At 41.6% G+C, this 23,324-nt stretch overlaps 1 protein-coding gene across 2 annotated transcripts in view; it reads left to right on the forward strand.

Annotated features, from left to right (window-relative positions):
- The window catches only part of LOC142154032 (stimulated by retinoic acid gene 6 protein-like), a 68,358-nt gene that overhangs the window by 14,747 nt on the left and 30,287 nt on the right, over positions 1–23,324 (forward strand). For both annotated transcript variants that reach the window (XM_075210916.1, XM_075210915.1), the window contains exons 4-9: positions 618–748; positions 2,596–2,716; positions 7,901–7,946; positions 20,708–20,836; positions 21,176–21,243; positions 23,124–23,232. In XM_075210916.1, the coding sequence (XP_075067017.1) occupies positions 618–748; positions 2,596–2,716; positions 7,901–7,946; positions 20,708–20,836; positions 21,176–21,243; positions 23,124–23,232 (604 nt within the window). The remainder of the gene's footprint in view (positions 1–617; positions 749–2,595; positions 2,717–7,900; positions 7,947–20,707; positions 20,837–21,175; positions 21,244–23,123; positions 23,233–23,324) is intronic.

The following is a 23,324-nucleotide window of genomic DNA, read 5'->3' on the forward strand; positions in this document are numbered from 1 at the left end:
TAATATATATTATAAATAATTATAATAGAGGGGAAATAGTGAATATTGAATGGTCATGTCCATTTTTAATTAATTTCTCTTAAAGGTATGGTGTGTCAATAAGAATGACCACCAGCTCTGAGTTTGTACAAAACTTATATTCTTTTGCATAGTGGAAATGACAACATACAGGAACACAGCAAAAACAGTACAGTCACCACCCTTTTTAATTTATTTCAATATTCTCGCTCTGCAAAAGGAAATCCTGTTTCTCCACTGCCCTGCAAAACTAGCTGCACTGGTACACCTAATGTGTCCTTTACATGAAACACTCTCACTCAACCCAACTCCTTGCCTTAGCGGGTGCAAACGTCATCTCTTCCACAAACACTGCCTTCATGAACCCATGGGCCATGGAAGAATCTAGGTTCATTTGTATAAGCCGCAGATTGGGTCCAAATCTGACTTTCACTGTGTGGGGAGCTTTTCATGCTTTGTAAATGACCTCCAGTGGGAAGTTTTGTGGGATCCAAAACCATTCATGACCACATGTTCTACTTATATAAAATTAGTATATTATTATTATTTAATAATACATAAAGCGATGCTCATCTAATTCACTGCCTTTCTGTTCGCAGTCCTTTAGATCTCATAGGGACTTTTAACAACCGATGGACATTTGGCTTTGCGTTTGGAGCAATTGCTAACAAGGTCATGTCACTCTTTTCTGAGGAGTATCTGCCAGTGGGAGTTCCCTCGTGGGCTAGAGGTACATGTATTTAAGTGGTTGCAATGTTTTTATGGGTTTTGGTGAGCAAATAATTTTTTTTACAATAAAAGTGGTATGAATTAACCACCAGTAAAATCAGTTGTATAATAATAATACAGTAATATGATTATATTTTATGTAGCACACACATTTTATAAGTACTTATTCATTCCAACTGGGCTTGTGGCCCACATATAAATCTCTGTAATGATTCTGGCCAGTTGGATCCTGACTCTTCACATAAAACATATATGGATTTTAAATCAGTCTGTCCAGCATTGTGTCACCACTGGGATGATGGAGTGTAAAGTAGATTTACAAATGTGATGAAATATGAAGAAGTCCATAGATTGCATTTTAAAAGGTTTTATTTATTACAAAGCTGACAGGTTCATAGAATTATAATACACTAACAATGAGCACAAAGATGACTTACAATAAATATATATATATAAAAAAAAACAAATTTGCACATACTGCAGGAACCCTCAGCCATTAACCAGGGGTTTTATATGATGGGGGAATGGAGGGAGGTGAGATATACAAGAGGCAAAGTAAGGAAGAGGGAAATGTCAGGTTAGGCTGCATTTTTCATCACTTTATTATGTATTGTTACAAATTGTAAAATAGGAAAGTATGAAATGACATAAAAGAAGCTGAATTTATATAATAAAAATGAATTTAAAGTATAATCACTATGCATAATAAAGTAGAATAAAATAACCCATATTTATAATAGTATATGGCAACATATGTTGTGCTATAGTATTATCAGATTAATAGATTAGTATATAGATAGTGTTATACCCATGACCATGGATTTCACAAAACATTGCAGGAGCACCCTCTAAGTAACTATACATGTTTCGATGTTACACATTGTCCAGGGATTGGGAGCAGCTGTCCTCTCCCCAAACCCCACACCACCCCCGACATGCCAACCCCGCTGGCACAAAAAAAGTAGTAAAAGATAAAAATTAAAAAAGTTACTTGGCTCCAGTGGAGGCCCAGGCCCTGGTACTCTGTACCTGTTTCACCCCCCCTCTCAACACCCCTTAGTCCATCCCACATACCCTTGGCAGTATTCTCATGTCTTTTATATGAATTAGTTGATCATCTTCAACTAATAAGCTTATAATTATACAAGCCTGTCTGTTTTTCTTGTCCCATTTTTGATTATTAATCTCTGGTCTGTCTGTGATTATACATTCCCAGAAGTTATCTTTAGACAGCAGCATTTCAACTTTGAATTTCCACAGTTGATAGTCATTAAATAGTAATATCATTAGTAATATCATTAAACTGCTTGGTTACTGCTAGTCTAAAATCTGTGCTGCTTGTCATTTTGTTCTCTTTTTGTATTACTTTATTCCCCCTCACGTACAGTATAATACTGGCTTACTCACAGTTGCTGTGCAGATCCTCCCAGGATGCTTCTTGTGCCTAGGTCCATTGGACTGGGTTTCTGGTGCTTGTGTCTGGGGCCTGGGCCCATAACCAGTTGCAGATTATGCTTCTTCTATCTATATCATTCTATCAATAGGCACACATTGGAAAGTTCTTTGTGGAATAACTGTATATATAAATTGCATAGTTATCTCTGCATACAGACATACCTTGCATGTAAGACCAACATGAGAACAAAACTAAAACATTCTTTGTTCAACCGAGTACAAACACAGAGTGACAACACAAGAACACATTTAGGAACAGCTCCACCTGCAGTCCCTCCAGTGTAATCACTCAAGCAACATTAAGTCTGAGTCTGTTGCATTATATCCACAGTACTACCAATCAATTTTTTGTGAATGCTCCAAAATACTAAATAGTTTTTGTTTCCTTTCTAGCACTTGGTCTTCTAGTTGGAGCCATTGAAGTTGGCCTGTCCTATTATCCCATATTTGCCTGTCTCAGCACAAATAGCAAAATAATTGGATCTCTCACAGGATTTTTATACACGCTTACTTGGCAAGTATCACTATATATTCCTGTTTGTTTGTAGTGTGCATTTCAGTAAAGGCAGTTAGCCTTAAAGGCACACTAACCTGAATTTTTTTCTGAGCTTAATTAATGTATGTGTGACACATAATCTTATGTTATCCCTCTGTACTTACTAAAGCTGTGTACACACTACACGGTTTTCGTCCAATAATCGGCTCAATCAGCTGACATACGACCGCTTGCAGGGGCGAACGCAGGATTTAGAAGGGGGGGTTTCCGCCCCCCCGGAAAAAAAATAAAATATTGCGAGAGGGAGCTCCATTTCGGCGCGTTTGAATTCTACAGCAGCCGCAGCGCTGTCAAACAGCATCTGCGGCAGTGCTGTACAGTGCTTTGACAGCGCCGCGGCTGCTGTACAGTACCGTTGGTTCGCGGAGGGGAGGGGTTTCTTGAAAACCAGAAACCCCCCCTGCGTGCGCCACTGGCTTGTTCAAAAGTCGGGTCAGTGTGTGCAGTGACACGATGGTCAAAAGTCTGCCCAAATGGACGATTGTCGCCTCATTTCGTTGGTCGTACCGTTTAATATTTTCGTTCCAATCTCTTTTCCGCTGTGCAGTGTGTATAAACTTCCGACCGATCCACGACAATCCTCCGATACTTCCTCGACCTGGGGGGTGTGTGTATGTTAATTTTTGATGTCAATCCCAGTCCCACGTGGTGCGGAATCCGCACATCACAGGCTTGTGTTTTGTATAGATGTGTATTGCACCAGTCTGGCTGCAGACCGTTACACGTGTATAAAGCACGTGGGTTATTACCCTTTATTATCTATGTTGGCAATCATTTCTCATTTAACCTTTATAAAGTTTAAAAACTATGAAAGTTATAAAGTCATATTAACCTTTATTTAATAATATTTATAAAATACTCTGAATAAACCACACAGTGTTAATGCAACAGTTTTATTGCAGGTAAAAAAAATAACAATATAAGATTTGTATAGTACAATATGAGACCTGAAAAAAAAATTAGTATTACAGTGAAAGGGTGCTACTGGTTTGTGGAACAACAGCTGCAAACAGCATATACATGTCATCAAAAGTATTATCAAGGTTTTTGATTTTTTTCTTAATGTTGGCAATATTTCCTTTCATTTCTTTAAAATAATTGTTGAACTTGGCAACATTTTTATCTTCTACCGAAGTTTCATCGAATATGACGATGGTATCTATGAAGCAAGAAAATGAAAAAATGTTTTACCATTTCGCTTCTATATCTGTTATAAAGTTAATAAAAATTTTATTCCAACACCTGAAATGAGCTCACCTTGCACACTGCTCGAGATCAGTTTGTGTTGTGGTCCCTCTGGCACATTTATTTTTTCTTGCTTTATAACAGGTGTTATTACATCAATGGTATCTACAGTGGCCTTGTCACCGTTAATTCTTGCTTCTGACAAAACAATAATCATACGTTTGCATTGGTTCATGTGACAGTAGAATAAAATACATAAAGTCCTTCAAACAGGTACACTACACGACTACACGTGCTACTCACTTTTTTAATGTTTTTACAGATATGCTCCAGTCTCCTTGCCTCTTTATTTTTAAGGTCCGACCACCTCTTCTGCACTTGGAATTTATTTATTTTCTTTCCAAGTTTTTCCTTCAGTAATCGCAGTAGTTTTTGCATTATCAATTCCTTTCTATTATTCACTTTTCTGTACTTTTGCTTTTGACAGTCGTAGTCGTACTGGTCCAGTACTTTTACCATCATCTCCATCTCTCTTGGGCTCATCGACTTTGCTCTTTTAACTGCAGTACATTCTTCTTGAGCATCTCCATCCCCCACCTTAACTTTTCCAACATTTGTTGGCCCTTCCACCACCATTTGTGACTGCGTCTCCATCTCCATTGCCTCAACCCCCACTAACACCTTCTCTTCATTCGCCATCTTCTTACGTTCCTGAACGCCAGACAGGCTCCTCTATAATTTTATACCCTCAGACATGGGCGTTTGTTTAGAGAATGGAGCATTGTGGGTGATGTCTATTCGTGTATAATAACCTCGTGTATGGATTTTTTTTTCTATAACTGTAACCCGTTCATGACCATTACATACGAAGAGATTTTACGATTCTTCGGAGCTGTACATTTTATTGAAACCTACAGGGCTCACCCATGTTTGTGGAAAGCCAAATCCAAAGAATATTCTAACCGAATGATGCGAAACATGGCGATGCAAGAGCTTGTAAAAGCATGTCTGCCATATCACCCTGGAGCAACTGTTGAATGGGCAAAAAAGCAAGATCCAGAACCTTAGGACTGTGTATAAAAAAGGATTAAATAAAGTTGAAGCAGTCAAAAAATCTGGAGCTGCAGCTGAAGACGTGTATGTGCCAAAGCTATGGTACTTTGCTATGTTGCACTTTGTGAGGGACCAAGAAACACCACGTACGTCCATTAGCAGCCTGACACAGACAGCAGTTCATCCCCAGAGGTAGAGCAAGCATATGATATACCTGCAAGCGGCACAGTAAGTACAGTACATTATGATGTTGCCATGTAAAAGATTTATTCATGTTCAAACAATCAACAACACAATAACAATGCATAACATGTATATAAACAGTCATAAGCAATCATTCTGCCATGGCACGACACCATCACCGTTGAAATACGTAAGGTACGCTTCACGATTTAATTTTGCCAATGTACTACTATTTTTAGAGTGTCCACACTCTAATGGTGTCAAGCCCACTACCTCTATGTCCTCGGCATTACTTTCCACATTGACCTGAGTGGTACGTCCACTGTTGCTTTTACGCTGCAGAAAGTTATGCAGAACACAACAGGCCATCACTACTTTGTCGACTTTGTCCAAATGCAGGTTTATTGTAGAATGAAAAACTCGGAACCTGTTACTTAGAATCCCAAAGGCATTTTCAACTACACGTCGAGCATGTGACAGTCTGTAATTAAATATACGCCTTTCAATGGTCAGATTTCTTTGAGGGTACGGTTTTAAAACATTGTTGTGCAATGCAAAGGCGTCATCTGCCACAAACACAAAGTTTAGTCCATATTTTGTGCTACTCCGCGATGGAAGGTTAAGGGCGTTTTGTAGTTTGTTATGGAAGGTAGTATGCTCCAATGCACCTCCATCTGAGACTCTTCCATTTTTTCCAATGTCCACAAATAGGAATTCATAGTTCGCATCCACTATGGCCATTAAAATAATGCTAAAAAACCCTTTGTAATTATAGTAGACAGATCCACTGTTTGATGGTGGCATAGTTCGGACATGTTTGCCATCAATGGCACCACCGCAATTTGGGAAATTCCATAGTCTCTCAAAATCTTCCGCTATCACTTTCCAGTCTTCCTCTGTCGATGGAAACTGAGACATAAAGATGTGTAAATAGTTTACATTTGAACATGCTTGCAATTAAATTCCCTCATTAGTTTGCGCTTTTTCAGCCTGCACTACTGTCTGATGGGCTCTTGCTGGGAGTTGAAGACCAGGATGCTACAGCAATTAATAGCACTGCACGTGAAAGCCAGCTAACTGCTGACAGGCAAGATGTGACCCAAGCTGATACACCAGCAAAAAACAATCAGAAGCAAAAGAGACGCAGAATAAATGAAATACAAGAAACTGATGCACTAGCAGAAAAGATGATTGATTGCGCTAACACTCTGATAACAAAAAGAAAGGAACAGGACACATTTGATTTCCTCGGAGCAACAATAGCTAGCAAAATGAGAAGTAGTAGCAAGTGCATACAAGCTGAAATGGAGCCGCTGCTGTGTGACCTCATGTGTAGGGCTACCGCTGAAGATTTGTGCCCGGACACATTTATTTCCACGACTAACCACAGACACAAACAAGCATACACATTTCAGACAGCACAGTTGCAGCATAGTACCATGGGTGGACAAAGCGTCATGTCTTAACCTTGTATGACATCCATGCCATTAGCATCAGTAAGGATTCCACATTACGCAGGGGACACATCTGGTATGGACACAAGCGAAATTTTGCACTACCAACAATTATAAACTATTGCTCTGGTCCAAATAATTCATGAATTGCACATTCCAAGTTAAATGTATTTTTACAATGTTATATATGTTAATATGTATGCTAATAAACCGCTATTTTTACAATAAATACTATTGCTTTTCACCAACCTTCATATACTGGTCACTGAGAACTTTGATTATAGCATCACAGGTGTCAGGTATTATCATGCGAAGAGCTTGAGGTGAAATAGCCGTGCTGTATTTAAGATCTGAAAGTGTTCTCCCTGTTGCCAAAAATCTTAGTGTTGCCACCAGTCTTTGCTCTGGCGGTATGGGTCTCCTTAAATGGGTGTTCTCCCTCTGGATGAGAGGGGTTACTAGTTGGAGCAGTTCATGAAAAGTTGAATCATTCATACAAAGAAAATTCTTGAAATCATCTGGGTTGTTGTCCTGTATCTCCTGTAGCAGGGGCATATGAGAGAATGTGTCTCTCCTCTTGAACCAATCTTTGCTTCAATAAGATCTACTCTTTCTCCTTCTTTCTCTTTGGTTTCGTACCAGCAGTCTTCTTGCCACAGCAAGCAGGAGAAGTGCAGTTGCTTGTTCTTGTACTTCTGTAGCCATTGTAGGTTTACAAATAGGAATGAATGAAGAGACAGTGTAGCCTTCTGTTTTTATGCTGTTTTAGGAGTTAACTATAGTTAAAGGTCTGCCCCTTTATGCTAATGTCTTTGGTATCTCGTTACATTTCCTGCAAATGTCGCTGCAGTGTGTACGAAATTTAAATCATTGTTCACGACAACATGGCTGTAAAAAGTCGCTAAAGGGACATCCGCTCTTCCCTTTATCGTCCTAAACAAGGCTAGTGTGTATGCAGTCCATGGACCGAGCAATCGGACCATCAGTCGCATGTAAAATCGCTCTGCATAAAAAGTTGGTCGAAATTTCTGTAGTGTGTACCCAGATTTAGACAGCAATATCTGTACCTCAGTCTGCTATCTGCCTTTCACTGGTCTGCCCATCTTTCAAGTGGCATCATACCCCTTTCCCAATGATATACTGTATATCTTGTCATTTGTCCATGCCGCATAGCTATTGTGAAAAAATTGTCACATCACATTTTTAGAATTTCATGTATTCAAATTGCATATGTTACTTTATGTACTAATTCTGGAAATATTTTTAGGTTTATAGTAACGATGATTGACATTACATCATGCCCACATGGAAAGGTAAGTGTTCTGTCTTCACTATAATCTTCTCTTTAGCCTGAATATAATCAGACAGACAGCATAACCACTCCTACTTCAATGTTGTTTATTCAAGTAGTTAAGAATGTTATAATTCAAGTGGTAAAACTGTAATACAGAAATAAGGAAATACATTTACAACATGAACAAATGTATTGTAATGCAAACATGAAAACACATGGCAAAAATGCATAACTAGGGAGCAATCTTACCATTGATGCTGTGCTAAGGGGAGAGATATACTGCACCTCTTGCTTCTAGCATGTAATATCTAAAATGGAGGCTTGTAGCTCCCATGGTGCTTTGGTGAATAAACTACAGAGGCTCTGAGAGTTCAATTTAAGTTAATACCAAGCTGACCACTAGATGGAGTTTACACAGAATACATACATATATACATACATAACTGCTGAAGGCATAACACTCCCCGCCTGGTATCAATTGATGCCACCACTTAAGTCCTCCGAAGGTAACAACAAGATTAGCTCAGATACTGGTCTAAGAAATAACTTAGTTTCTTCGTGCTTGCAAATCTTGACCTCGACCTTACGGACCTTCCCATCTTTGCTTGGGAATGTTTTGGTGACAAGACTTAAAGGCCACTCATTACGCTGTGATTGACAATCTCTGGCAAGCACAACGTCACCAGGTTTTAAGTTAGGTTTGGCAACTTGCCACTTGTCCCTTGATTGCAGAGTAGAGATGTACTGTCTCTTCCACCTGTCCCAAAAGGTGTTTGCAAGACTTTGTACTTGCCTCCATTGACAATTATATAAGTCTTTGGTGTTGAACTCTCCAGGAGGAGCATGGATAGTCCCAGTTTTCTGGGTAAGAAGAGTGGCAGGAGTAAGCAGGAATGGGTCTTCTGGGTCATTAGAAACTGAAGTCAGAGTTTTAGCATTGACAATAGCTGAGACTTTAGCCATGAAGGTTGTTAAACACTCGTGAGCGAGTCTTGCAGTTCCTACTTGTAGGAAGATAGAATCAAGGATTCTGCGAATTATGCCGATCAATCTCTCCCAGGTCCCTCCCATATGAGAAGAATGAGGTGGGTTGAAGGTCCATGCACAACTCTGTTCACTAAGGTATCTCTGCACACCTTTCATGTTGATGTTCGAGCAAATTTGTAGTTCTTTGGCTGCTCCAACGAAGTTAGTGCCTCTGTCGGAGCGGATGTGTTTTATAGGACCACGGATGGCAATGAAACGTCTAAGAGCATTAATGAAGCTTGAAGTGTCCATTGATTCTATGACTTCAATATGAACAGCTCTGATAGCCATACAGGTGAATACAACTGCCCAGCGCTTACTGCTTGCATTCGCACCTCTTGTATGTCGGGTGATGACAGTCCAGGGACCAAATACATCAAGACCAACGTTAGAAAAGGGAGGTTCTGTACTAAGCCTGTCTGGTGGAAAATTGGCCATTTTCTGAGTTTGAGAAGTACCACTAAGTCTGCGACAAGTGATACATTTGAAGATTATGTTACTTACACGTCGTTTTGCTCCAATAATCCAGAACCCAGCTTATCGTAGAGCCCCTTCGGTAAATAATCGTCCTTGATGTTTGACTTCATTGTGATAGTGTTGCACAATTAAAGAAGTAACGTGGTGACTTCCAGGAATGATTAATGGATGTTTCTCATTGAAACCTAAGTTTGCTTCTTCAAGGCGACCTCCTACTCTTAGCAAATTATGCTTGTCGAGGAATGGGTCTAGCCTCTTCAGGGCACTGTCTCTAAGAATAGGTTTTCCACTGGTAATACAGTCAATCTCTCTAATATAGGCTTGATGTTGCACAACACGGATAATGAGGTTCTTGGATTGTTGTGTCTCTGTTACTATGTAAGTATTTTGACAGTGATGCCAACCCTTACATCCATTTGCATTTACAGGTGTGGCATTTTTAAATGACCGAGCTATGTGGGTTAGGCAAGTAAAAGCTCTGACAAGAGATTTCCAAGTTGAGAACCTTTGAAATCTGTGAGGCTCCAATTGACAATCTGAAATTGTGGTATGGATTGTAGTCACTTGTGTACGGATTTCAACATCTGAGTCTGCGTCTACTAACTCAAATGTGTGACTTTCTGGATTGTTCCAATCTGCTTTGTACAGGAATTCAGGTCCTGTGAGCCATGAAGTGTCTTTAAGGAGATTGGCTGTGACAGCTCTTGTAGCGTGGTCTGCAGCATTGTGAACAGTAGACACATAGTGCCACTGTTTTGGATTGGTAGATCTCCTAATCCGTAGCACTCATATGCTGACATAAACATGAAATCGTCTGGTCTCATTGTTAATGTAGCCTAACACTACTTTACTGTCTGTGTAGAATTCTGCTTCTGCAAGCTCAATAGGCAACTCAGATGCGATGAGTTCAGGTAACTCAACAGCTAGTACTGCAGCACAAAGTTCCAGTCTGGGTACGGTGTGCTCTGGTTGTGGTGCTAACTTTGCTTTGCCCATAACAAACCCGATATGACATTGTCCTTTTATGTCCACAGTTTTAAGATATGTAACAGCTGCTATTGCTTTAACTGAAGCATCAGAGAATACACACAGTCTCTGGTTCTGTATCTCTGTATCTTTGAGGATGGGAGCTATCTCAGCATTGCCATTCTCAAATATTTTGTCCATGAAAGAGAAGAAATAATCTCTCATCTCTGGCTTCCAGTGAAAGTTACTTTTAAGTGAAGAGAAGCGTTTAAGTACTTGTTCTCTGTTGTTAGGTAGGCGAGGTCTGTGGGTTCTAAAGGGTAGAGGTGCAAACCAGCTGTTTGCCTCATCTTTGACTAGTTCATTCTGCATTATTTCTAAGAATTGTTTGTCCTCAATTGACATTGCCACCTGATCATCCTTCTGTGTTCTTGTTATGATCTGCCTTGTTTCTTTGTGTGCATTTTTGTTATGATCTGCCTTGTTTCTTTGTGTGCATTTTTGTTATGATCTGCCCTGTTTCTTTGTGTGCATTTTTGTTATGATCTGCCCTGTTTCTTTGTATGCATTTTACCCTGTGTTATGATTTGCCTTGTTACCCTGTGTGCACATTACCCTGCAGTATCTGTGATTCTCCAGAGGAGCTGCTGTCCGGCCATTCCTTTCCATGAAACTGTTTCAAGACTCGCCAGATTACTTTGCCAGCCAATTTAACCAAGTGAGTTCTATGATCATGAATTTTAGAGGGGAGCCACAGACCTGGGCCTTCTCCCTTTTAAATTCCGATAACCCCATTATCCATAATACCATGGACTTTGTTAATGCTGTGTGCAAGAAGTACTCTCCATCAACAGTTGAGTTTCCTGGTCATAGTTCTTCTGTTTCCATTCCAGCCTGTGTTTCTGCACCTAAGTTTATTCACAAGTCATCGATGTCTGTTGCTTCCATTGGTCAGCCTATATCTTCAAAAAATAAAAAGAACAATCACAAACAACAAACCTTGGTTACCGGCTTCATGGGCATTTCACCATCTTCTCATAAAATTAACAGTCCTGTTGCGACTCTAGGCTGGGACTCAGACTCTGAAAGCGAAAAGCGAATTTTTGGAGGATACTAGAGAGTTAGTGGACAAACTTGCCAATTCTTCTGCTTCTGAAGAATTGGGTCTTCTCTGTACTCCATTAGAGAAGAGCCCAATTGTATCTCCAGGGAGATCTTATAAAAAGAAAAAGAAGAGGAGAAAAACCTGAAAGGAGCATGTATGGAGCGTCTGGAATCCGCTCCTTAAAGGGGGGGCTATGTTATGATCTGCCTTGTTTCTTTGTGTGCATTTTTGTTATGATCTGCCCTGTTTCTTTGTGTACATTTGTCACGTTACCAGAGAGACTTCAACTGGATCCTGATAGTTCAGCCGAGATTGACGTTACTTCAGCGAGGGGCGCGGAGTCTAACAAGTGAAAGGTGTTCACCAGAGATTCCCGCAAGGGAATATGGGCTTTTGCAGCTTCCACTTGCAGGTCGCGGTCCCCTGGAGAAGTTCTCAGCGAACACAACAGACGAAGCGTAGAATCAGGTAGAAGTAGTGCTGTCACTTGATAGCGGTGTTTAGCCGGGAAGTTTGACAGCGTTGCCACTTGGGAGAGGAAATATAGCTGGGATGTTCAGCGAAGTAGTCACTAGGGAACTGGTTAGCAGGAAAGGATAGTGTCGCCACTTGGAAGTGCTTTCACCGGAATGTTTAGCAGCGTAGTCACCTTGAGGTGAGTTCCCCGGAGAGACGTAGCTTGGAAGCTGAAGGAATAGCAAAAACACAGGAGCTGTTTCCAATCTTAAAGTCAGGGACTGACTGAAAGAACCAGCATTGAGTTCTGGTCAGAGGAGGTAGATATAGTGCAGTTCCAATTGGACAGCCAATAGAGGGCAGTGAGAACACATAAAACAGTTAGACGGTTCTGCGCATGCGCAGAACCACTGAGCGCTGAACGGAAGAAGGGGAGAGACGGCGCTGGAGAGCTGCAGCAGCGTGGACCAGGTAAGTGAAAGAAAACAGAGAGTCTTGGTGGGGATGGCCTCCGTAATTAGTGGGTACACCCGCCGGCTCCCGGGGAGGCAGCGGGAGTCCGGCGTGTGACAACATTTTACCCTGTGTTATGATTTGCCTTGTTACCCTGTGTGCACATTACCCTGCAGTATCTGTGATTCTCCAGAGGAGCTGCTGTCCGGCCATTCCTCTATTAGGGGTTAACTAGCACTGCTAATTAATTATCCTCACCTGTCTGCGGCCTATATATGCCTGCTTATTCCTGAATCCTTTGCTGGTCATTGATGTTCCTAGCCTGCTCATGTGTCTCTCTGTTCCTGGATTACCTGTATGTTTCTGGCTGCTACTACAAACTGGTTTTAGTTAAGTCATCTGCTGCATTTCTTTATTATTTACTGCTTGGTTGCCAAGATCTGGAAATCCATTGTTCCATTCAGCCTGAACTGTTACTGTTTATTTTTGCCTTACCTGGACTTTACTTTACTGCAATAAACAGTTTAAACGTTTATTTCATGTGTCTGGCTCCATGGCTGTAATCAAGGAATTGGTTTTGAACAGAACCATAACAGAATGACCAGCCAAAAAGAAAGCCTTGGAGTCATGTGGAAAAACCCTGCTTCAGATTTCACCTGGAACTCTCGTTGCAATTGATTTCATTTGTTTTCTCCCTGCAAACATGTCTGCTCTACAAATGGCTGAACAGCCTCTGCTTCAGTGTCTACAAACTGACATAATTCTGTTACGCTCTCAGCTGGCTCAATTTTCTGCTATACTTTTGGACCCACTCAGGAGACTATCAGAATCTGTTTCTCTGAAATCCAGTACTGTTGATTTGCTTCAGCCAACTCTGTCTGCTGCTGAAACTGTGCTGCCAGCACCTCTTAATAGTACTATGACAAATTTGCATTTAACTAACAACTACAGTGTAACAAATGCCCGGTTCACAGGTGGTCCACGCCCCCACCTGACCGAAGCGGAGCAACGGCGCAGAATAACCAACAAACTGTGTCTCTACTGTGCAAGTAATATACACTTCTTACAAGCCTGTCCTCTCCGCAGACCACGACAGCCTACCAAACCATCTTCTGTTGTTACTTCTCCGCATTCTGGATTTGTTTATACTTCACCTGCTCCAGAGAGGGCCCTGTTCCTCCAGTCTGCTCCAGAGAGGGCCCTGTCCCTCCAGTCTGCTCCAGAGAGGGCCCTGTCCCTCCAGTCTGCTCCAGAGAGGGCCCTGTCCCTCCAGTCTGCTCCAGAGAGGGCCCTGTCCCTCCAGTCTGCTCCAGAGAGGGCCCTGTCCCTCCAGTCTGCTCCAGAGAGGGCCCGGTTCCATGCGGTTCAGCCCGAGTTGCCAGTCCATGCGGTTCAGCCCGAGTTGCCAGTCCATGCGGTTCCGCCCGAGTTGCCAGTCCATGCGGTTCAGCCCGAGTTGCCAGTCCATGCGGTTCAGCCCGAGTTGCCAGTCCATGCGGTTCAGCCCGAGTTGCCAGTCCATGCGGTTCAGCCCGAGTTGCCAGTCCATGCGGTTCAGCCCGAGTTGCCAGTCCATGCTATTCAGCCCGAGTTACCACTTGGTGCTGTCTGCTCTGCGGCTCCTCACAGTGCTGTCTGCTCTGCGGCTCCTCACAGCGCTGTCTACTCTGCGGCTCCTCACAGTGCTGTCTGCTCTGCGGCTCCTCACAGTGCTGTCTGCTCTGCGGCTCCTCACAGTGCTGTCTGCTCTGCGGCTCCTCACAGTGCTGTCTGCTCTGCGGCTCCCCATAGTGCTGTCCAGTCCGAGTGGTGTGCTCAGTTTGGGCAATCCATCCAATGTGCCCAGCTTGCCGTCCCAGTCGGGGACTCATGCTCTGCCGTCCCAGTGGGGGACTCCTGCTCTGACGTCCCAGTGGGGGACTCCTGCTCTGACGTCCCAGTGGGGGACTCCTGCTCTGACGTCCCAGTCGGGGACTCCTGCTCTGACGTCCCAGTCGGGGACTCCTGTTCTGCCGTCCCAGTCGGGGACTTATGCTCTGCCATCCCAGTGAGGGATTCTCCAGAGACTGCTGCTCAAGTTGAAGACTCCCCAGAGTTTCCTAGTGAGCCAGAATGCCCAGATGCCTCTTCCAAGTCAACAGATCCTCCTCCAGTCTTCTTTGATGGAGACATCAAACAGTTTATTTCGGTTCTTCAGCTTTCCATGAAACTGTTTCAAGACTCGCCAGATTACTTTGCCAGCCAATTTAACCAAGTGAGTTCTATGATCATGAATTTTAGAGGGGAGCCACAGACCTGGGCCTTCTCCCTTTTAAATTCCGATAACCCCATTATCCATAATACCATGGACTTTGTTAACGCTGTGTGCAAGAAGTACTCTCCATCAACAGTTGAGTTTCCTGGTCATAGTTCTTCTGTTTCCATTCCAGCCTGTGTTTCTGCACCTAAGCTTATTCACAAGTCATCGATGTCTGTTGCTTCCATTGGTCAGCCTATATCTTCAAAAAATAAAAAGAACAATCACAAACAACAAACCTTGGTTACCAGCTTCATGGGCATTTCACCATCTTCTCATAAAATTAACAGTCCTGTTGCGACTCTAGGCTGGGACTCAGACTCTGAAAGCGAAAAGCGAATTTTTGGAGGATACCCGAGAGTTAGTGGACGAACTTGCCAATTCTTCTGCTTCTGAAGAATTGGGTCTTCTCTGTACTTCATTAGAGAAGAGCCCAATTGTATCTCCAGGGAGATCTTATAAAAAGAAAAAGAAGAGGAGAAAAACCTGAAAGGAGCATGTATGGAGCGTCTGGAATCCGCTCCTTAAAGGGGGGGCTATGTTATGATCTGCCTTGTTTCTTTGTGTGCATTTTTGTTATGCTCTGCCCTGTTTCTTTGTGTGCATTTTACCCTGTGTTATGATTTGCCTTGTTACCCTGTGTGCACATTACCCTGCAGTATCTGTGATTCTCCAGAGGAGCTGCTGTCCGGCCATTCCTCTATTAGGGGTTAACTAGCACTGCTAATTAATTATCCTCACTTGTCTGTGGTCTATATATGCCTGCTTATTCCTGAATCCTTTGCTGGTCATTGATGTTCCTAGCCTGCTCATGTGTCTCTCTGTTCCTGGATTACCTGCATGTTTCTGGCTGCTACTACAAACTGGTTTCAGTTAAGTCATCTGCTGCATTTCTTTATTATTTACTGCTTGTTTGCCAAGATCTGGAAATCCATTGTTCCATTCAGCCTGGACTGTTACTGTTTATTTTTGCCTTACCTGGACTTAACTTTACTGCAATAAACAGTTTAAACGTTTATTTCATGTGTCTGGCTCCATGGCTGTAATCAAGGAATTGGTTTTGAACAGAACCATAACAGTTCTTTGGAAGACTGTGCACCCTAGATAATCTTGGTAGTTGTCTCAGACGTGATTGTCACTAGAGGATCCTATGACAGGAAAGTGTGGAATATCTTTTATGAGAAAGCGATTGTGACATGGTTGGAAAATAGAAGGACGTCCATTTTCCAAGGTATGGGTAAGCATGCTGTTAACAGAAGATGGTCTGTGTACGTTTCCCAGTTATACATCTCCTATTATGACCCATCCAGGATCTAGTCGTTGAGCATAAGGTGCATTGTATGGACCGTTGATCTGGCTTCTGACTTTGTGGACCCCTAAGATATCTCTCCCTATGAGTAGAATTATCTGGGCTTGAGGGTCCAGTTCCGGTAACAGGTGTGCTATACGTTTCAAGTGTGCATGATGAATAGCTGCATCTGGTGTAGGAATTTCAGACCTGTTATCTGGGATCTGGTTGCACTCAGTGATAGTTGGTAAGGGAAGACAAGTCTTTCCGTCCATGGACTCGACTTGATAGCCAGTAGCTCTCCCCCCTTATGTCTCAAAACTCCCTGCACAAGTCTTTAAGGAGTAAGGAGTGTTGGGGCCTTTGATACTAAAGATTTCAAAGAAGGGTGATCTGGCTAGAGACTTGTTACTTTGATCATCTAGGATTGCATAGAGTTTGACAGCTTTGTCTGGCTGGCCCTTTGGGTAGACTCTTACTAAACAGATTTTGGAACAAGATCTGCCGCTTATGGCTTCTTTGCAGACTTCAGTACATTGTGAAGTAATCTCTGATGTGACTGTAGTAGTGTTCCTTTCCTCTCCACTGTGCTCCCCGCCATGCTCTGTGTCACTTTGACTGTGTAATAAAGTCCATGGGGGAGGCCCAGGGTGTAGAGCTGTGTTGTGATCTGTGCAGTTGCACTCTGTGCAGTTGACACTGACCTTTCAGTCCTTGGCAAAGTGGGATGTTGAAGAGCAGCACTTGTAGCAGATGTTTTTTTCTCGAAGGAAGGCTTTGCGGTTCTCCAGGGACTTCTCTCTGAAGGTTCTGCATTTCAGGAGAGGATGTGGTCTCCGATGTAGAGGACACTGTTTGCTAGGATCCTTGTCTTTAGTCTCTTGACTGATATATCTGGAAGACCTGTGGAAGGAAACTGGAGGATACACATTAGTCTTGTGATCTGCAACTGATGTTTTGCGTGGGCTAGGTTGTATTGGGTTAGCACCTGATAGGGTAAAGGCAAAACTAGGATCATTTCTGACCTTAGCTAGCTGGTGTACAAAGTCCACAAAAACAGAGAATAGGGGAAATGGCACATTGTTCCGCTGTTTGTATTTGGAGCCATGGGTGACCCATTGTTACTGCAGATTGTAAGGTAGCTTTTGAACTATGGGGTTAATGCCTCTGGCTGTGTCAAGGTAAGTCTCCTTCAGACTTTGCTACTTGAAGCTCCATTAATAAGTCACTCAGTTCTCTAAGTCTCTGGTAGCCCTTGTTAGGTAATCTAGGGAAATCATCAATTCTTTTGAATAGTGCACCTTCTATTGCTTCTGGTGAGCCATAACATTCCTCAAGTCTATCCCAGATCATTTTAAGGCCAAACTCTGGGTAGTTTATATTAATTGCTCTGATCCTTTTAGCATGTTCAACAGACTCATTTCCAAGCCATTTAATTAAGAGGTCTATCTCCTCACTATATGAAAGGTCTAAGCCTCTGATTGCATTTAGGAAGGAGGATCGCCAAGCTCTGAAGCTCTCAGGTCGATCATTAAACTTTGAAAGTCCTTGTGTTACTAGCTCTCGTTGTGCAAGAAACTTGGCAAAGTCTAGTGTGTCCTGGTTGGCTCTAGGATGTGCTGTCGGTGTATGAACATAGTGAGCAAGTGGTGTGTGGTCATACCTGCTAGGATTGTCTGTTTCCAGCTGGCTTGTGTGATACCACTTTTGTCTGCAGGAGGCGCTGCCTTTGTTGTAGTTTACAGACTCAAACTCTTGGTGTGGGGGAGGGATGTCCCTCGTGGTTTCACGTTGTGTAGAATTCTCTTGCTTGTAAATTTGCGGTTTGTTGTTCACATGTGGTTGCACTGCACAGCGTGTTAAGACTTTTTTCACTGATAAAGTCTGTTTGCATACCTTGTGCTTCTGGAGGGTTGCTACTCATTTTAGAGACTTGATGGACATATTCCGATGTGCGTTGCAGTGGATCTTGGGATCCTAGCTCTGAGTCAAGTACATTGATGGTGCCTTTTATATCAGGGCGATCTGCAGTCTCCAAGAAGTCTGCTTCAGCAATGGCAGCTGCGGCTTCCTTTTCTGCAGCAAGCTTTTCCATAATTGCCTCTAAGCGTAATTTCTCTACTGTCATTTCTGCCTCCTGACGTGATTTCTCTGCTTCCAAACGTGATTTCTCTATTGTCATTTCTGCCTCCTGACGGGATTTCTCTATTTTCAATTGCATTTCTTGCTCTGCAAAGTTGGAGCGTACTTTCGCGGCTACAGCTTTTGCGCGGGCAATGATGGCTGCGTTGGTGACAGATGAAGATTTTGAGAAACCACAGGTTTGAGACCTTGTTTTGTATGAAGGTGTCGTTTTCTGTGACATGATGTTGAGAGGTAGGTGTTTGACTGTATAGAGATCACTATATTGCAGTATACAGGTAACTGCATATACTGAGTGCCAGTTTCTGAGAAGTCAGAGTGTTGGCTCCTTTAAGGAGGTGCTTGACTATGCAGGAACTCCTTTATTGCTGAATCAGGATGGCTGCACTGACAATCTGTAGGTTTCTGTGAAGTCAAGTGGCTGCACTCCTCTTGCTGAGTGGCCACTGTGTTGCAGACTGTAGAAAAAAAAGTTGACATGTGTGGATAACTGAGCTGGCAGTGTAGCAAGTCTGTTAATCTGAATATATGTGTTCCACTTGCTGACAGCCAATGTTTTACTGTTCTGTCTTCACTATAATCTTTTTAGCCTGAATATAATCAGACAGACAGCATAACCACTCCTACTTCAATGTTGTTTATTCAAGTAGTTAAGAATGTTATAATTCAAGTGGTAAAACTGTAATACAGAAATAAGGAAATACATTTACAACATGAACAAATGTATTGTAATGCAAACATGAAAACACATGGCAAAAGTGCATAACTAGGGAGCAATCTTACCATTGATGATGTGCTAAGCGGAGAGATATACTGCACCTCTTGCTTCTAGCATGTAATATCTAAAATGTAGCTCCCATGGTGCTTTGGTGAATAATCTACAGAGGCTCTGAGAGTTCAATTTAAGTTAATACCAAGCTGACCACTAGATGGAGTTTACACAGAATACATACATATGTAAATACATAACTGCTGAAGGCATAACAGTAAGGTTAGCAAAAAGACTGGATGTATAATCAGAGCTCATTACACTTACCTATACATGAGACATATTTATGAAAGTCTGAAAAGCCCTATTGCAAGCGATGTGGGGGGAGGGTTGTCACTGCGATAGGTGGCAATAAAAATCGGACTTTTAGTAAGACAATTTCAGTAACTAGTTGAACCTAAGATATACCTTTTTCCTTGATTTGCTTCTTCAGACTGCTATTAATTATTTATAATTCTGCACAGTTTCATGGCAACCATAGTCACATGGAACATGATATAATGAGTCGTGGTGGGTTTGGAACACTCATTTGAGCTCTGTCTGTTCTTACTGTAAAATCTTTCTCCTCCCCCCCCCCCCCCATTTGCCTTCACATGAGATGCTGTGAGTCTGTGTGTGTGTGTGTGTGTGTGTGTGTGTGTGTGTGTGTGTGTGTGTGTGTGTAACTTGCAGCCATATATTGCAACATCCAGAGCTTATGCTGCATCAAACATCTTTAGTTATATAAGGTCTATTTATGATCCTTCGTTTTTTTTCAGTTGATACTTTTCAATCCTTATCTCCTTGATAAGGATTGAAAAGTAACAGCAATGTATTAAAAAACTTCTCAGGGACAGCAGTGCCGATAACCTGCTGTCCCTGAGAAGTGACTCACCTGATCATCGCAGTCTTTTCTCAATTTTGAAGGCTGCGGTGATCTTCTCTTTTTTTTTTTGTTAATGCGCATGCGCCAACTGAAAACTTCCTGGAAGGCAAATGGTACGATAAGTGACAGGGAGGGATCACATAATCCCTCCACACATGCGCTATCCAGCTCTTCTCTTCAGAGCAGAGCTGACAGCTGCAAAAGTTTTCAGATATGTTAATGTACGCCAGCTTCAGATGGCGTACAATAACATGTAGAAAAAGAGAAACATTTCTCTATGAAGACTTTCATACATAGCGGTTCTGAGCACTTCCCACAGACTGTTATGGGGAGTGCTCAGAAAAACGATAGGAAATGCAAAGCAGCTGAAATATCTGCTGCGATGCTTCAATAATACATAGTAATTTCACGGTAAACCCGGGGGGATGTTTGATAAATAGGCCCCATAGGCTCTTATTGTGGGGTTTTAGTTACTTTCCAGGTAGGCTCAGCATTTTTTAGCAGCATTAACAGGCAAATAGTACACTTGTAAGAGTTTAGATCCAGTCTGGCTAGATTTTATTGGCATCAAAACAAGTTACTATTATTCTGGTCTGTGCACAATCAAACAGTAACATAGGTCATTTCACAATTCCTCTCCACCCAGTTGTAGAGACACACCATTCTTATAAGAGATCAGTCCCCAGGTGATCTCTAACATAATTAGCACCTTCTAAAATACAATGTCCTGAGAGAAAAAATACTTCCTTTCACAGGCTTTACGATCACAATCTCACATTATACGTATATATTTGTTAAACTTACATTATTCCTTATACATATTTTATTTACGTGTTTTTAGATGTATTAGTCTTTTAACATTCTATTTACTACACTGAAACATGAATATAATGTAATAACCAGTGTTGTTTGTTTGCTTATGCTATGTTCTTTGCAGATCATAGGCTATTTTGAAAAGGTGATTTTTTATTGGCCGTCCATTTTGTGCCTAGTCTTCTTGATGGGGCGTTTTGTTCACATATTTATAAAATTCATTAGAATTTATATGGGAGCTGACATTCAACATGTAAGTATGGAATGTTTCTTAGCCATTTACCCAACTTCTGCAATTGTTCAGTTTTATTACTGAGATGACTTGAATGATGAAAGTATGTATTACTCTTGAGATTTATCTAGCAAATAACATTCTTGTATCAGAATTTTCATGTGTACTTGGTTGTTAGTACCCTAACTAAGGTCAGTTTTTCTCCAGTGAGTAAAGCTTTCACTTGGACAGTTTGTTCACAAAAAAATATTCTGTACCTATTTTAAGATTCCCCTTATCAAACATATATAGTCTACTTTTGTCCATGTTTTGTCTTCTCAATGATTCTTATTGCAGTTAATTTGTGCTTTTTGTCCAAAGGATGAAATATGTTTTCTACCAATACATCAAGCTGAACATGTCAAGAGACTCTTGAGAAAACCTGTAGAGTAAGTTTGCTTTATGCTACAAAGTATAACATAAATATTCACTCAATGGCACTGCTATAAATATTATGCAGATTAAACAGTTATCTTTTACAGCATAATTTGGAGACAGCCTATTTGGTGCAATTCGAAAGATGTACTTTAAATACCTTATACCGATACAATATCACAATTCACACAACCACTCTTACAATACAGTAATGTTGACATTTTTCATTTAAGAGAAAACCATCTTTTCCTGCAAGAAATTGTTTTACTATTTTGCAAGCAATTGGCTCAGTGAGCAAAGGGATGGCATGTGTGGATCTAGCTCAGTGGCTTTTGCAACATTTCATTCGACTCCTATACTTTGGCGACAACTCAGTGTTTATTTTTTTTACAAGCCTGACTTCAACTGAAGAATCTCGGAATATCTTTTCCCTTTTGCTAAGGTCGTTTTCTCCAGTTTCATAGATGCAGAAGAAGTACTGCAAGAGTTCAAACATATTTTTGGCATAAAAAGGGTAACCTATGCACATGCTGATTGAAGCATGTACATATACACACACGGTATATCTTCCAATGGCAAATGTGAGGGTTATATTTGGTAGATACAATTTTAATAACAGTGATCACGGAGACACTAATATAGTATTTTTAATGATGCCATGGGTTTCATTCCAACCAAGGCACTACCTGTGTGGAGTGTGCATGTTCTCCCCATGTTTGCATGTTTTTCCTCCAGGTGTTCTAGTTTCCTCCCATATACTGGTAGATTAGTTGGCTGCTGACCAAGTGGATCCTAGTGCATAGTTCCCAACTGTCTTGATTTAGGCGGGACAGTCTAGATTTGACGGCTCTGTCCGCCATCTCAATCTGGACATTTGTCCCAATTTGTGGTAAAGTTGGCAAGTTTTGTCTGTTCTCTGCTGCTCTGCATGGCAGAGGAGCAGTGAAAGGGGACAATGAAGATGTTTGGATGGGATGGGAGTTGAGGAGAGAGTGGGGCAGCCTTTAAAATTGCTAGGCACACCCCCATCACACTTTGACCACACCTCCTGTCCCTAGGCTGCCTACAGAAATGTTGGGAGGTATGCTAGCATGTGTGTTTGGTAAATAATTTAGACTGAAAAGCCCAATGGGTCAGGAACTAATGGGAATTAAATATTATCTGTATAGCAATACGGAGTAGCAATATGTAATATGGTGGCACTATATGAATAAACAATAAGAATTGTAGGTGGTTCCTTAACATTTTTCAAATAGTTCCATCAGGAAGTAGGTAGATGGTTATAGAAACTTTTGAACTGCATCTTGTATGGGTGAACAAAAATATACACCTGGGGATAATGTATCAAGCTGAGAGTTTTCCTGTGGGTTTGAAAAACCAATCAGATTCTAGCTATTAAATATTTAGTACATTCTATAAAATGATAGCTAGAATCTGATTGGTTGCTATAAGCAACATCTCCACTTTTCAAACCCGCTGGAAAACTCTCAGCAGGATACATGTACCCCCTGGTCTAACCTCAATTCTCTCATTAGAGTATGATCCTCTGCACTCTTTGGGGTTGTGGAATGCTTACAGTCTCTACCTTGAGCACTGTTTACTGCCATTGTTTTAACGTTGAAGGCAGTGAGATTACACACAACCTTGATATGGGGGTATTTGTCTGAAGGTTCAAAAAGGGTTGGCAATCCAAAGACACTTTTAACAAATTTTGCATAGACACCGTTGTTTTACATTTTACATATTTAATATAATATATACGTCGTTGGTGGGGAGTAGCAATTCTCCCTTTTGTCTCACAGCTGCAGTGTGTGTATTTGGGGTAGTTACATCCCAGCGCGGGAATTTCTTTTTCTCTTTCTGATATTTAATATAATGTATATCTTTTTTTTAGGGTGCAGAAATCCTGGTTTGAAAGAAAAATATACACCTGGGATCCATGTTTTAAGTTTCCCAGCAGAATGATTGGTACTACTGTCCTGTCGCTGTTCTGCCTGTACATTGTAAGTCGCAGCTATACTGCATGCATCCTGTGCTCCAATCACAGATTTCTTGACACCTGCACGGACCAGTCCCCTTCTGCCTCAGCCCAGGC

Source organism: Mixophyes fleayi, chromosome 1 (genome assembly GCF_038048845.1).
Source record: "Mixophyes fleayi isolate aMixFle1 chromosome 1, aMixFle1.hap1, whole genome shotgun sequence".
In the NCBI taxonomy this organism is placed as follows: domain Eukaryota; kingdom Metazoa; phylum Chordata; class Amphibia; order Anura; family Limnodynastidae; genus Mixophyes; species Mixophyes fleayi.